The sequence below is a fragment of the Juglans regia genome, chromosome 6 (assembly GCF_001411555.2).
Source record: "Juglans regia cultivar Chandler chromosome 6, Walnut 2.0, whole genome shotgun sequence".
Taxonomy (NCBI): Eukaryota; Viridiplantae; Streptophyta; class Magnoliopsida; order Fagales; family Juglandaceae; genus Juglans; species Juglans regia.
In genome coordinates, this window is record NC_049906.1 from 35,808,816 (window position 1) to 35,823,032 (window position 14,217).

The 14,217-nt window shown below is 35.8% G+C and overlaps 1 protein-coding gene and 1 long non-coding RNA gene across 16 annotated transcripts in view; both read left to right on the forward strand.

Annotated features, from left to right (window-relative positions):
* Window positions 1-148: 148 nt before the first annotated feature.
* The window catches only part of LOC108996729 (disease resistance protein RPV1-like), a 105,872-nt gene continuing 91,803 nt past the window's right edge, over window positions 149-14,217 (forward strand). Inside the window, exons 1-11 of one of the 14 annotated variants that reach the window (XR_004801757.1) lie at window positions 149-725; window positions 977-2,081; window positions 2,347-2,628; window positions 2,724-3,599; window positions 3,698-4,220; window positions 4,328-4,485; window positions 4,593-4,845; window positions 4,943-5,037; window positions 6,424-6,558; window positions 6,880-6,959; window positions 7,093-7,209. Coding sequence is in view for 1 of the 14 variants with exons in the window: in XM_035691187.1 (XP_035547080.1) it covers window positions 154-725; window positions 977-2,081; window positions 2,347-2,628; window positions 2,724-3,599; window positions 3,698-4,220; window positions 7,093-7,112 (3,378 nt within the window). In the remaining 13 variants the exon portion in view is untranslated. Of the gene's footprint in view, window positions 726-976; window positions 2,082-2,346; window positions 2,629-2,723; window positions 3,600-3,697; window positions 4,221-4,327; window positions 4,490-4,592; window positions 4,846-4,942; window positions 5,408-6,423; window positions 6,559-6,879; window positions 7,070-7,092; window positions 7,210-7,297; window positions 7,975-14,217 lie in introns of those variants that run through there. The other 13 variants (XR_004801760.1, XR_004801758.1, XR_004801754.1 and 10 more) reach the window with 13 other exon arrangements.
* LOC118348766 lies at window positions 11,640-13,287 on the forward strand. Of its 2 annotated transcripts, none has more exons than XR_004801771.1 (3): window positions 11,640-12,190; window positions 12,297-12,535; window positions 12,643-13,287. It is a non-coding gene; the product is annotated as an uncharacterized LOC118348766 (long non-coding RNA). The 2 variants fall into 2 exon arrangements; XR_004801772.1 differs by having other exon boundaries at window positions 11,640-12,186.

Below are 14,217 nucleotides of genomic sequence, written 5' to 3' on the forward strand. Positions count from 1 at the left end.
AAGTCAATTGCTGAAAGTCCTGCAATCGTATGCTGATTAATTAGCTGGCATGCATGGTTGACGTTGTAGCCAAGAAGTAGTTGCCGAGAAGTTTCTCCTTTCTCTGACCCACTTTATCTCTATAATTTATTTGCCATAAGTACTGCATGCTCTATGATTGGACCTCTTGCTAAATTGTTATCGCGCATACGTACTGATCAGAGCATGACTTCTTCTTCTATGGCCTTTCAATCAGGAGCTTCTTCCTCTTCTTCATCCTCTTCATCTCCTTCCATCCTTCCATGGAATCATGATGTATTCTTGAGCTTTAGAGGTGAAGATACTCGCAATAATTTTACTGCCCATCTCTATGATGCTCTACATCGAAAGGGAATCAACACTTACATAGACAACGAACTTAGAAGTGGGAAGGAAATTTCACAGGCACTTCTCAAAGCTATAGAAGAGTCGAGAATTGCCATCATTATACTCTCTCAAAACTATGCATCATCCACATGGTGCTTAGACGAGCTGATGAAGATCCTTGATTGTAATAAAACAAGGCAACAAATCATTCTTCCTGTGTTTTACAACGTAGATCCATCAGAAGTACGACATCAAAGAAAGAGTTTTGGTGAAGCATTTGCAAAACATCAACATAGGTTTAATGATGACATGAAGGTGCGGAGGTGGAAGGAAACACTCGAAGAGGTGGCCAACTTGTCCGGGTTTCATTTAGGGAACAGGTATTGCTTAATTCTAATGATCATCGTGTGACTTCAGAATTAAACTCTTCTTTTTCTTTTTTTTTTTGCAGTAGATGACGAAATACCTTATATATATATATATATATATATATATATATATATATATATATATATATATATATATATATATTAGCAATTTCACTATATTTATTTGTATGTTATGTTACTATCTCTTTTCATTTGAAGAGTCCATCTCATTGATTGTTCCTTATGATCTTCTGTATTGGTAGGAACGAAGCTGAATTCATCAACGAAATTGTTGAAGAGGTTTCGAGAATAGTAAATCGTATATACTTAAACGTTGCCGAGTATCCAGTCGGAATAGAGTCTCATATAAATGATATTAATTTGCTTCTAAGTATTGGGATGAATGACAAACGCATGATAGGGATCCTTGGAGTTGGTGGAATTGGAAAGACAACCATCGCCAAAGCAATCTACAACTCAATTGCTTATCAATTTGAAGCTATCTGTTTTCTTGCAAATATTCGAGAAGAATCAAATCGAGAGGGTGGTCTAATGCACCTCCAGGAGACACTTCTTTATGAGATCTTAGGAGACTCTAAGAATTTGAAAGTTGGTAATGTTGATAGAGGAATCAATGTGATAAAGCATAGGCTTTGCTCTAAAAAGATTCTACTGATTCTTGACGATGTGGATAAGTTGGTCCAATTAAAAAATCTAGCTGGACATCGTGATTGGTTTGGTTTAGGAAGTAGAATCATCATAACAACAAGATATCAAAATTTATTGACTAGTCATGCAGTTGATTCAACATACAAGATGAAAGAGTTGGATCACGACAAAGCTCTTCAGCTCTTTAGTTTACATGCCTTCAAGAGAGAAAAGCCTACTGATGATTATGCGGAACTAACAGAAGATGTAGTACGATATGCAGGGGGTCTTCCACTAGCTTTAACGGTTCTAGGTTCAGATCTAAATGTTAGAAGAAGCATACATCAATGGAAAAGTGCATTGGATAAGCTCAAGAGAATTCCTAACAAAGATATTCAAATGATACTTGGAACAAGTTATGAAGGATTGGATGATAATGAGAAGGATATTTTCCTTGATATTGCTTGTTTCTTCAAAACAAAAGATGTAGATTATGTCATCAAAGTATTAGATAGTTGTCGTTTCCTTCCAGATGATGGTATTTCAAGGCTTATGGAGAAGTGTCTCATAAGTGTTGATGAGCATGGAAAATTGTGGATGCATGACTTGCTACAAGATATGGGTAGAGAAATTGTTCGACAAGAATCACCTAAAGAACCTGGCAAACGTAGCAGGTTATGGTTTCATGAAGATGTTCGTTCTGTACTAGAAGAAAATACGGTAAGAGAGTAAATGAAGAAAAAAGGAAATTTTACTTTTTTTATGAGCATCTTCCGTTACATTTATGAACAGTTTTCAATGATATGCAGATTTTGAAGAGACATTAATTTTTGATATTTTGAATGTGATTAATTGCTTTTGGAAACTCAAACATTAGAAAAAATTACTCAATTGGGAAAATATTAGCAGAAAAGCAAGATATAAAGACGTACAATCTAGATGTGAGTTAATTTGCTAATACATGTTGTATATGTTGTTGCACTAGGTAACAAACAAAATTGAAGGGATATTGATAGATTTGCCAGAACGAGACTCGATATGCTTACATTCCAAAGCATTCAAGAAGATGAAAAGACTCAGAATATTTATAAATCGCAATGCATGTTTATCTGGAGGGCCTAATTACCTTTCTAATGAGTTAAGCTTGCTTGATTTGGGTGAATGTCCTTTGCAATCTATGCCATCCAATTTTCATGGAACAAAACTCATTGTCTTTGAGATGCGGCATAGCCTCATAAAGGAGTTGGGGGATGGATTCAAGCCCAAGGTACGTACACAATTATAATCATCATCAACGGCTTTTTTTTCTTTGAATTATGTAGTAAAGTCCAGTATTAAACTTTTCCTCTTTTTCTTTTACAGAATTTGACAACTATGACTTTCGATGAGTGTAACTTCTTAGAAAAGATTCCGGATCTTTCAAGCATCTCAAATTTGAAGGAATTGAGTGTACAAAATTGTACAAGACTAGTTGAGGTGCATGATTCCGTTGGATCTTTGGAAAATCTTTCTAATTTGGATTTTTGGGGATGCTCTAAACTCCAAATCCTTCCAAGAAGCCTCAATTTGAGGTCTTTACGCGAGCTTTTTCTTCAAGGTTGCTCAAGCCTTCATTATCTTCCTAAAATCGAGTGTAAAATGGAATGTTTAAGCGAGTTGAATCTAAGTGGCACCGCAATAGAAGAACTGCCTTTATCCATCGGGAACCTTGTTGGACTTGAGGTATTAGAACTACACTGCTGCAAAAACCTTAAGCGTCTCCCAAATAATGCTTGCATTCAGTTGCAACATTTAGATTATATCGACATTTCTGATTGTCCAAATTGTGAATTGGCGCCTCCAACGAATTCAAGCAATGGGAGCACTGGATTACAAGTATCGAATCTTCAAATTAGTTGTTCCCATTCAGAATCAAATTTATTTACCAGTTTGCAATGGTTAGATCTATCGAAGACTAAAATTGTTAGCCTTCCCACAAGCATCAAAGAATTCGTTGCACTAACAAATCTTGACTTGCGCCATTGTGAGAAACTTGAAGAAATAATAGAGCTTCCACCAAATATAAGACACGTAGATGTTGTGGGATGCAAGTCATTAGAGAGATTTTCGGAAGTATCAAAAATATTGGAATTCAATGGAAGCCACATCAGATCTTTAGAAGAAATTGAGTTGTCCGGTTGCGACAAAATGCATGAGAATATATGGAATGAAAAAGTGCAAAATCCATTATTGTGGAAGGTATGTATGTATGTATGTGTGATCTCATTTTTAATAGTATGCATGTATTGCTTAAATTAAATTAAATTAAATTGATGATGATATTTAACGTTTAACAGGGAGACTATGAATATGATACTACTTTGTTTCCAGAAAATCAGATTTCAGAGTGGTTGAGTTATGTTCATGAGTTTTTAAAAGATGATGATGATGGCAGACGGAGGGGACATAAAGAGTGGGTAATAGATATTGAGGGGCCACACTATTTGGAGGAGATAAGCGGAATTGTATTATATCACGTAGTGTTTGTTAAAGATGTTGAAAGATGGACGACAGATATTGGTTGTAATACTAAGATAACTAGTAACAGCTCAAATCATGTATGCTGTATTAAAGAAGGAGTACAATTGGTTAATTTGGATTGTTCGTACACAAAAGAGGGAAATACTCCTGGATATGTTGTATGGGTGGGGTACTCCAATTTACAATCTTTTGAACTAAAGGTTTTGGACAATTTGCGAGTTCAATTTGATTTCCAATATTCTTATGAAAAGGTGGTGCGGTTTTATAAAAGTTGCAGAGCCAAAGTGGTATACAAGAATGAAAGGAGAGCAAATAAAAAAAGAAAAATGGATGAAGAAAGTAAGTCAGTCTCCCCTGTTCCTTTGATTTTCAAGTAATATTTAATTTCCACCTCTCTGCCATTGTACATTTAATTTATGTTTCTTGGATGATGATTTTACTTATAGCCATTACATAGTTGATGCCATGGTGCTTCATAACCATTCTGCGTGAAGATGGTTGTTTTGGCGGAATCTTCAATTGTTGTTTTCTATTCCCCTGTTGTGTCAGCAAACAAACTATGTATGAAGAGACGCATGCGCTATTCAATTAATGATAACCCCAAGTAAGTAAGTCGCCTCTGTTCCTTTAATTTTCAAGTAATATTTTCAAGTTTAGAGCTTCGACTTGCCACTGAAATAAAGGTGGTCATTTATAATCTTCGTATTGCAGGGGCTTCCAAAGAAGGAGAAAAGATGTTCCACGCCCTGTGTCATGTCAACAGAAGAGTGGGAAATTTCATCAAATGAATGAATATTTGAATCTCAGCGATTGTGTCCTATCAAAGTCTGACTTCTTTACAGCATTTAATTTCTCATCCACTTTGGGAACGTTAGAACTGTCAAGGAGTGATATTGTTATTCTTCCTGCAAGCATCAAAAGATTTGTTGGATTGAGGTGCCTTATGACATGATCATTGGTTGAGGTCTCTCTCTCTCTCTCTCTCTCTAATACGTATTTGTGTATGCCATTAATTTTTATGGGTTGTATTACTGAAAGTTATAATGGTATTCATTCAACAGAGACAACTTGAAGAGGCAGTTTCAGGAGGAATTATATTTCCGGGGAATAGGATTCCAGACATTGTATATGCAATTCTGTGTATTGAGTCTTAGTGGTAAATTCCTTTCAAAATTTGTTGTCTTTTTTAACCGAATGTGACAACTATAACTTCAAATTTGGTATTCTTCTGACTGTGCGGTTATTGGGGCTATTTTAAGGAATGAAAAATGTGATGTCTTATTTGCTTTGAGTCTGGAAGGAATTTGGGTTGTTTGACGTAGATGATATAGAGGCTTTGACTTCTCTAAGGGGTCTTTAAATGATCTTGACTTTAGGTTTCTCAAGTTTGCTATTGGAAGGGGATTCATTGTCAGTTATTGGGGCTACTGGTTCTAAAGAACCTAATTTTTCAAGCCAAGAGAATCCTCATAATCTGTATATAAGATTATGAGGATTCTTTTATATTTTTGGAGAAATCAAACCAGGTATCGAATATAGGAATTGAGTACTCATAATATTTTTGTTCTTTTTTAATTAAATAAACAATGCACCGTATGGGAATTTTAGAGTTTGGATACTTCTTTATCAATTTCCAGACGTGGGAATAGCACAGAATGATTTTCATGATCATCTTTTTCAACAAGCATCTGTGCTAAAACAGAGTAAAGCCAATTGCTGTGAGACCAATTAATTTATCATTTTAATTTAAAGTTCTATCTTTGTGGTATATTCTCATCTGCGAAAACAAACGAGGCGTCTCTGCTTATGCCTACTGTTGGAGAAATGGGACGGTTGGTTGGAGTATAGACCATGTGGCTTGGCCTATACTCCAACCAATCGTCCCGTTTCTCCAACAGTAGGAATAAGCAGAGACTAAAGCATTTTGAAAATTAATCATATCAAACAGAACAATTAGCAAAACAAGCCATTTCAGACCTTAGCACAGACAAAATTCCTCTTGGTTTACAATGTGTTGCGTAGCCAATGTGGTATACAGGCATGAAAGGAAAGCAAGGGAAGAAAAAGAAACAAGTTTGTAACCCATCCTTTAAAAGGCCTCAGCAAAGATGGAAAGTTTCAAAGAAAGAGGCCTTCTTCGACTTGGTTGGGATATCTGTTGAAATTTGAAATGGATGATCCGTACTACAAACTTTGTGTCTGATGTTCCACACAACATATTACCTCCTTGTTCCTCCACGTATTGATCACTTCTAGCTATCAGCTATGACCTCTGCTTAAAGCAATATTGACTTATTGTTTGAGATGTCTCACACCATGTTGATAACAATTTATAATTTAGTATAATGACTTTATCATAGAGCTAAATATACTCTAGCAATGAAATCTGTTCTTTAATAATCTGATCTTTTTGGTTCTGGGACACTGTCTGCAAAAACAATTTAAACTTCCTCTTTTTTAGAAGATTTAAAACTTGTTGATACAGAGTGGTTAAGCATCTTTGCCACTATGGGAGTCTAATAGGCATTGTGGGTTTTGTTAGGGGTATGCAGGCTGCAGCCAAATAATGTTGACTTGAAATGATCTTCAATTCGACTCACACATCTTTTAAAAATTGATGAATTAATGATATCCCAACTTGCCCATGTTGGTCACTGAAGATGACCTTGGATTGCAGGTAGGATTTCCCATTAAAATGTGTCCGTTCTCTCTTTTTTCTTTCTTTTCTAGTTTCTTTCTAGATACCAAAAGAGGAGAAAGAAACCGGCAGTGGCATTTTCCAAAATTAGCTTGCATCTCTGTCCTTTTTTTGACATTGCCCAATTCTATGCCCCATGAACTTGGTGATGCTCGATATAACATATTCCTCCACATATTGACTTCTGTGACCTTTGCTTAAAGCAATATTGACTTGTTATTGGAGATAGAACTACACCCACTCTTCAATGAAATAAAATAAAATTCCCTTAATCTACAGAGGTTGCATGTGTATTTGTAGTATTGCTCATGTTGGATGAGAAAAAGCACAACCACATTGATGCAAAGAATATTATTGCTCTAATGGTGGTTTACTTTCGAGTAAGGTTGTCATTTCTTCAATATCCGGTATCTCTCTCTAGAGTATATGTACTTGAAAACTGAGATATAGATTTTTGAATTTACCTCATACGGACTTCTTTTATAGATTTTTTTAATAATCTGTCTTGTCTAGGAAGCTTTGGTGAGACTTAATGATGTCATTATACAAGAGAAATCAGATGGGAAATCCAAAATAATATATCTCAGTTATTAAAGATTTTAATGATGTCATTAAAGAAGTGCCAAGGTGAGACTTAATGATGCCATTATAGAAGAGAAATCAGTTTCTGGTCCATTCCTTTAGTTCAAGTTCTTACCTGGGTTCAATTTTCATTCAGATGGGAAAAGATATTGAGGTTTCATGTAGCAGTGAGAGAACATACAAGCACTTGTGCAGCAGTGGGAGGAAACAACTCTGGGGGGCCATCATATTTGCCAAAACCTGTCAACTCCATTCAATGCATCCAAATCAGAGTGAAGAAACTCTTCCAGTAATCACTGAAGCAGTCAACAGAAAACTGGATAAGATGATCATTGAAGGAGATTTTCTAGTGCTAACCACAGCATTTCAAAAAACTCCCTCATAAACTTCGTTTCTCATAGACCATATATAAAACACCTAGACATGCATGTATGGAGAGACGCATGCGCATGAGGAGATTGAATCAACGAATGTGTGGAATGAATGAAGTTGGGACTGTACTATTGATGCTACAATGACACAGACCTCCATCCAGCATTTGACTGAGAACAAGTTTGTGCAGGGCTATGGTTTTGGTTTTGCTTTGAGTTTTGCACTATTTGTCTAATCTGGCAAAGGCATGTATTACCCTGTAAGATCTCTTTATGATTGTTTTTGCCAATGATATGGCCAATTTGTATAAGAAAAAATAATTTGATGATTTATAAAAATCATAATCATCTTAGTGAGGTGATATAAATCTTCTCAAGTCCATTAGTTTTGAGGGATGCTGTAACAGACTAGTTGAAGTGCATGATTCCATTGGATCCCTAGAAAAGCTTTCTTATTTGAGTTTTGAGGGATGCTTCCACAATAATCACTTGGTTTTTTACTTTGTTCGTTTACTTATAGCCATTAGTTTGTTTCTTGGATGATGAATTCAAGTGTTGTGCTGCCCTGAAAAGTTTCTTCTATATCGTTATTACAGCAAGTATCTGCTAAAAACACTTGCTAAAAGTCAGAAAACGCCTCTCCTTGTTCAAAAAACTTCCATTAAGCTAGAGAGCAAGTATCTTTGTCGTAATGTCTCAGTATTTTGTGCTGTTTTATAAATTCATCATCCAACACCAGCCTCATTTAGACAGTCGTTATATCAATTTTTTACCATATGAGTAGTGCTTAGACTTGTAGTCCTTGTAAATTAGGCACAGTTGTGATGCCCTTGTGTTTTCGGAAAATCTTCATTGTTAAGAGTCCTTGATGATCTGTTTTCGAAAATTGATGATGATCCTACATATACCAACTATCTTTATGAGTTATTAGAAATTGAAATTGTTAAGATTTCGGTTAATGTCCAGCTGAGGGGAAGAGAAGAATGGGTAATAGATGTTGAGGGACCACAGTACTCTTTTAGAGGAGATAAGTGGAATTGTATTGTATGTTGTTCTGTTTTTTAAAGAACATGGCATGTCTAGGTGTTTTATTTATGATGCTGAGATAACCTATAACGGCTCAAATCATGTATACTAGAAAATAAGGTGGAATTGATTGGTGATTTTTGGATATCATGTATGAGAAATTCTAACTACGTACATGCATCTGTGCTAAAACAGAGTAAAGTCAATTGCTGTGGGACCAAATTGATCATTTTAAACAACTTTGAAGGTTGAAAGTTCTGCAGTAGTATGCTGATTATAAATTAGTTGGCAACTCTTACCTCTTCATTATGGCCTTACTATTTCTAAGATTGTTATTCCTTTCAAATGGCCACATATGTTCATTAAATTATTGATTGGCCTGAATATCCGTTACAAGCTTTGCTGTCCAATTTTCACGGAAAGGAACTCTCTGTTTTTAGGATCAGTAATAGCCTTTTCAAAGAATTGAAGGAGGTATTCGAGGTACAATCAATCTTATTATCTATGTTCTTATCCTCTAAATTTTGATGTAAACCACTTTGAAGCTAATTTATGCCCCTTTCTATTTACAGAATTTCCAAAACATGAAGATCATGGAATTATCTAATTGTAAGTTCCTAACAAAAATCCCTGATATTTCAAGGACCCAAGTCTTGAGGAATTAACTCTTTCTAGTTGTGAAAGTTTAGTTGAGGTTCATGACTCTGTTGGCTACCTGAATAAACTTACCCATTTGTCATTTTCCAAGTGCTCTAACCTAATCACTTTGCCAAGAAGCCTCAAGTTGAGATCTCTAGAATGGCTTGACATTAGAGATTGCTTAAGCCTTCAGAACTTTCCTGAAATTGAGTGTGAAATGCATTTTTTGAGTTCCATTTCATTAGCCTACACTGCTATAAAAGAATTGCCTTCATCCATTGGATACATCACTGGCTTGAAGATTTATGTCTAGATGGGTGCAAAATCTAAGGTCTCTTTCCTTCAAGGATCGTTTCCCAATCAAGGTGAGGAATAAAAGACAATCCATACCCTCTTTTGTGTCCACAGAGGGATCAGAAATTTTATCAGGTGTAGATTACAAGTTTTAGATTTCTCGGGAACTGATACTGTGAGCCTTCCTGCAAGCATAAAAAGATTTATTGGATTGAAGCACCTTATATTGCAAGCAACTTCAAGAAATTGTAGAACTTCCACCAAATATCAAGGAGGTAGATGCTAGTGGGTGCATGTCATTGGAAATTTTTCCTGAAGCATCAAAGAAATTTCAATTCAATGCATGCAACTTAAAAGCACTAGAATGGATTGACTTGTGTGGATGCCATAAAATGCTTGTGAACATAGGGAATCATGTGGCAGATCTTTTATTGGGTAAGGTATGTCTCTCTCTTTCTCTCTCTCAAACATTTTCTTGTGCCCCTTGGTGTGTAGGTTGTACTGCTGAAAAGCTTATGATATTTGTTAACAGGGTCAATTTAAGGACCTTTTAGGCGGCATAATACTTCCAGGAAATAGGATCCCGGACTGGTTCAGCCATCGTAAATAGACTTCAAATATTAATTCGTGTGAAATGGATATTTAATGGACTTCTGTACATGGATGAGGTCGTGGGAATTGTTCTATGTGCTATTATTGGACCCAATATTTTGATTGGCCGGGAAAGGCCCCTTCATTCTATTGGTGTTAAGATCAATGACAATGAAGTCCAAGAAAGAGTGGTTGATTTAATGGGATCAGATCATGTATGGCTAGAGTATGTCATTTTAGAATCTCTTAAGCCAAAGGAGGACAATATTCAAGTAAAGTTCTATAGTTATTTAGATAAACCGGTGTTCTTCAAAAGTTGCGGAGTCCATCTAGTACACAAGCACGAAGAGAATGTGAAAGATCATGATCCAGCTCTACTCGATGAGAATGTTGATGTGCATTTGGATGTAGCCAATGAAGAGATTGAAAACTCTTGAGTCGGATTCAGTTGATGGTATTCAACTTTCTAAGAGGCGTCAGGAGGATGAAGATGATGGCACCAGGAAGATGATGGAAGAGCCAGGAAGTACTGACAAATTGAAAGGTATCATTACAACAAATGTGAGTTTTTTTTTTTTTTTTTTTTGCATCAGTTTTGGTCGGAAATAATGCATAAAACTCATGGACTAAAAGTTTACATTTAATTTATGCACATCCATCATGTACTAAAAGTTTTACTCTAAAGCTGGATGTGTGCCTGGAACAGAGGATATTTTGCAGACGAGAATAAACCAATCATCTTCTCGATGGCACGACTTGATACAGTGAAAAACATTACTGAAATAACTGAGTGGTATGGAAAGAACAAGAAGCTAAGAAATTTGGTAAAATCTTCTTGTTGTAGCAGGATTTTTCAGTCCATCCAAATCAAAGGACTGAGAAGAAACTGCAGAAATAAAAAACATGCATGCCTTGATAGAGAAATACCAACTTTATGGAGAGCTATACCTAGGGGTGTATTGCTGATACAAAAGGAGCTTTTGTGCATCCAGCATTGTACGAGGTCTAACACTCATGGAGGCAATGAGCCGCGGAAGGGAGGCCCATCAGAAATTATTGTTGAAGGGAATCTCAGGCTTTCACATTGACCCCTATAATGGTGATGAATCTGTCATTGACCCCTATAAATTTCTTTGATTGTGAATTCTTGGAAAAGATTCCGGATCTTTCAAGCATCTCAAATTTGAAGGAATTGACCGTCCAATATTGTACAAGATTAATTGAGGTGCATGATTCCGTTTCTCTAAACTCCAAATCCTTAAAAGAAGCCTCAAGTTGAGATCTTTACTTGAGCTCCGTTTTGATAATTGCTCAAGCCTTCGTTATCTTCCTGAAATCGAGTGTAAAATACAATTATTAAGATCGTTGCATCTACGTGGCACTGCAATAGAAGAACTACCTTTATCCATTGGGAACCTGGTTGGACTTGAGCATTTACTACTATCCGACTGCCAAAACCCTATGCGTCTCCTAATTGCTTGCATTTGGTTGCAACATTTACAGGGACTCCACATTGGTAGTTGTCCAAATCTTGTACGTGAAGAACCACTCCATGAATTGGCGCCTCCAACGAATTCAAGCAATGGGAGCACTGCATTACAAGTATCGAATCTTCAAATTAGTTGTTCCCATTCAGAATCAAATTTCTTTCCAATATCTAGTTTCTTTACCATGTTTAACTCCTCCGCCAGTTTGGATCATTTAGATCTATATATGACTAAAATTGTTAGCCTTCCCACGAGCATCAAAGAATTCGTTGCGCTAGCTCAACTTTTCCATTATTGTGGAAGGTATGTAAGTGTGATCTCATTTTTATACAAGAATGAAGTAAGTCTCCCCTGTTCCTTTGATTTTCAAGTAATATTTAATTTCCACCTCTCTGCGTATTATAATTTTTTCCATTGTAAATTTAATTTTTGTTTCTTGGATGATGATTTTACTTATAGCCATTACATAGTTGATGCCATGGTGCTTCATAACCATTCTGCGTGAAGATGGTTGTTTTGGCGGAATCTTCAATTGTTGTTTTCTATTCCCCTGTTGTGTCAGCAAACAAACTATGTATGGAGAGATGCATGCGCAATTCAATTAATGATAACCCCAAGTAAGTAAGTAGCCTCTTTTCCTTTGATTTTCAAGTAATATTATCAAGTTTAGAGCTTCGACCTGCCACTGAAGTAAATACGTATTGCACGCCCTGTGTCATGTCAACAGAAGAATGGGAAATTTCATCAAATGAAGAACTGCGCTTATGGCCGCCACCTCCATTGCCAGCACTAGAATATTTGAATCTCAGCAATTGTGTCCTATCAAAGTCTGACTTCTTTACAGCATTTCATTTCTCATCCACTTTGGGAATGTTAGAACTGTCAAGGAGTGATAATGTTATCCTTCCTGCAAGCATCAAAAGATTTGTTGGATTGAGGTGCCTTATGACATGATCATTGGTTAAGGTCTCTCTCTCTCTCTCTCTCTCTCTCTCTCTCTAATACGTATTTGTGTATGCCATTAATTTTTATGGGTTGTATTACTAAAAGTTGTAATGTTATTCATTCAACAGGGACAACTTGAGGACGCACTTTCAGGTGGAATTATATTTCCGGGGAATAGGATTCCAGACTGGTTTAGCAAAGATGGAAAGTTTCAAAGAAAGAGGCATTCTTCGACTTGGTTGGGATATCTGTTGAAAATTTAAATGGATGATCCGTACTCCAAACTTTGTGTCTGATGTTCCACACAACATATTAGCTCCTTGTTCCTCCACGTATTGATCACTTCTAGCTATCAGCTATGACCTTTGCTTAAAGCAATATTGACTTCTTGTTTGAGATGTCTCATACCATGTTGATAACAATTTATATTTTAGTATAATGACTTTATCATAGACCTATATATACTCTAGCAATGAAATCTGATCTTTAAGACTTAATCTGGCTTTATTATATATACTCTAGTATAATGACTTTATCATAGCCCTATTCTATGCCCCAAGAACTTGGTGATGCTCGATATAACATATTCCTTCACATACTGACTTCTGTGACATTGGCTTAAAGCAATATTGACTTGTTGGAGATAGAACTACACACACTCTTCAATGAAATAAAATTCCCTTAATCTACAGAGGTTGCATGTGTATTTGCAGTATTGCTCATGTTGGATGAGAAAAAACACAACCACATTGATGCAAAGAATATTATTGCTCTAATGGTGGTTTACTTTCGAGTAAGGTTGTCATTTCTTCAATATCCGGTATCTCTCTCTAGAGTATATGTAGTTGGAAACTGAGATATAGATTTTTTATTTAATTAAAAGAAATATATAATTTTGTAATGAGTGCAGTCCAGCTATTAAGGAATTAATTAATATGACTCCACATTAATATGAGCTCACAAGAATTATCATCTCATAACTACATGTATGAAACCTTGAAGAAGATTCATAAAAATTAAGTTGGGAAGGCTGAATTGATGACAACAATTAAGATGAAAGCTCTTCAAAGACAAAAATTAAGATGAAAGCTCTTATCACTGAGAGTTGCAAATCCAAAATCGTCAAGTTTATAAACATCATTCTTTACATAAATAAATATTATCAGAGTTGACATCTAAGTGAGCAATTCCTCTTTCATGTATAAACTGCAATGTCTTTGCAATTGTGTAAATCAGGTATCAGAAATGACATAATAATGGTACAAGAAAATTCATATTTAAGATGTTCTGATCAGTTGAAGATCAGTATGGAGCACCAAGTTCAGAAAAATTAAAATAAAAGATTGTGCATTTCAATAGCAGGCCCTGCATCAAGATCTTCAGTCATAAAGTGGCGTACAAAATGGTACTGAGAGAAGATAACCTGATGCAGGGTACTTATTACTCAGTTAATAATACTTATTAATCTTTAAGCATATAATCACCACTTTAAGCTTTAGAAGATAGTCACGAATGGAGGTAAAATGGCTGTTAACAATCTTGCAATCACCATCTGTTCAATAACAGGCCCTGCATCAAGATCTTCGGTCATAAAGTGGCTTGTTGCACCGATCAATTTCACCCCGGCGTCAAAAGCCTGCCAACATAAGCTAGCATATAATTGAAGGAAGCACAAATGATTGAAAGGTGAGAAAACATATAAA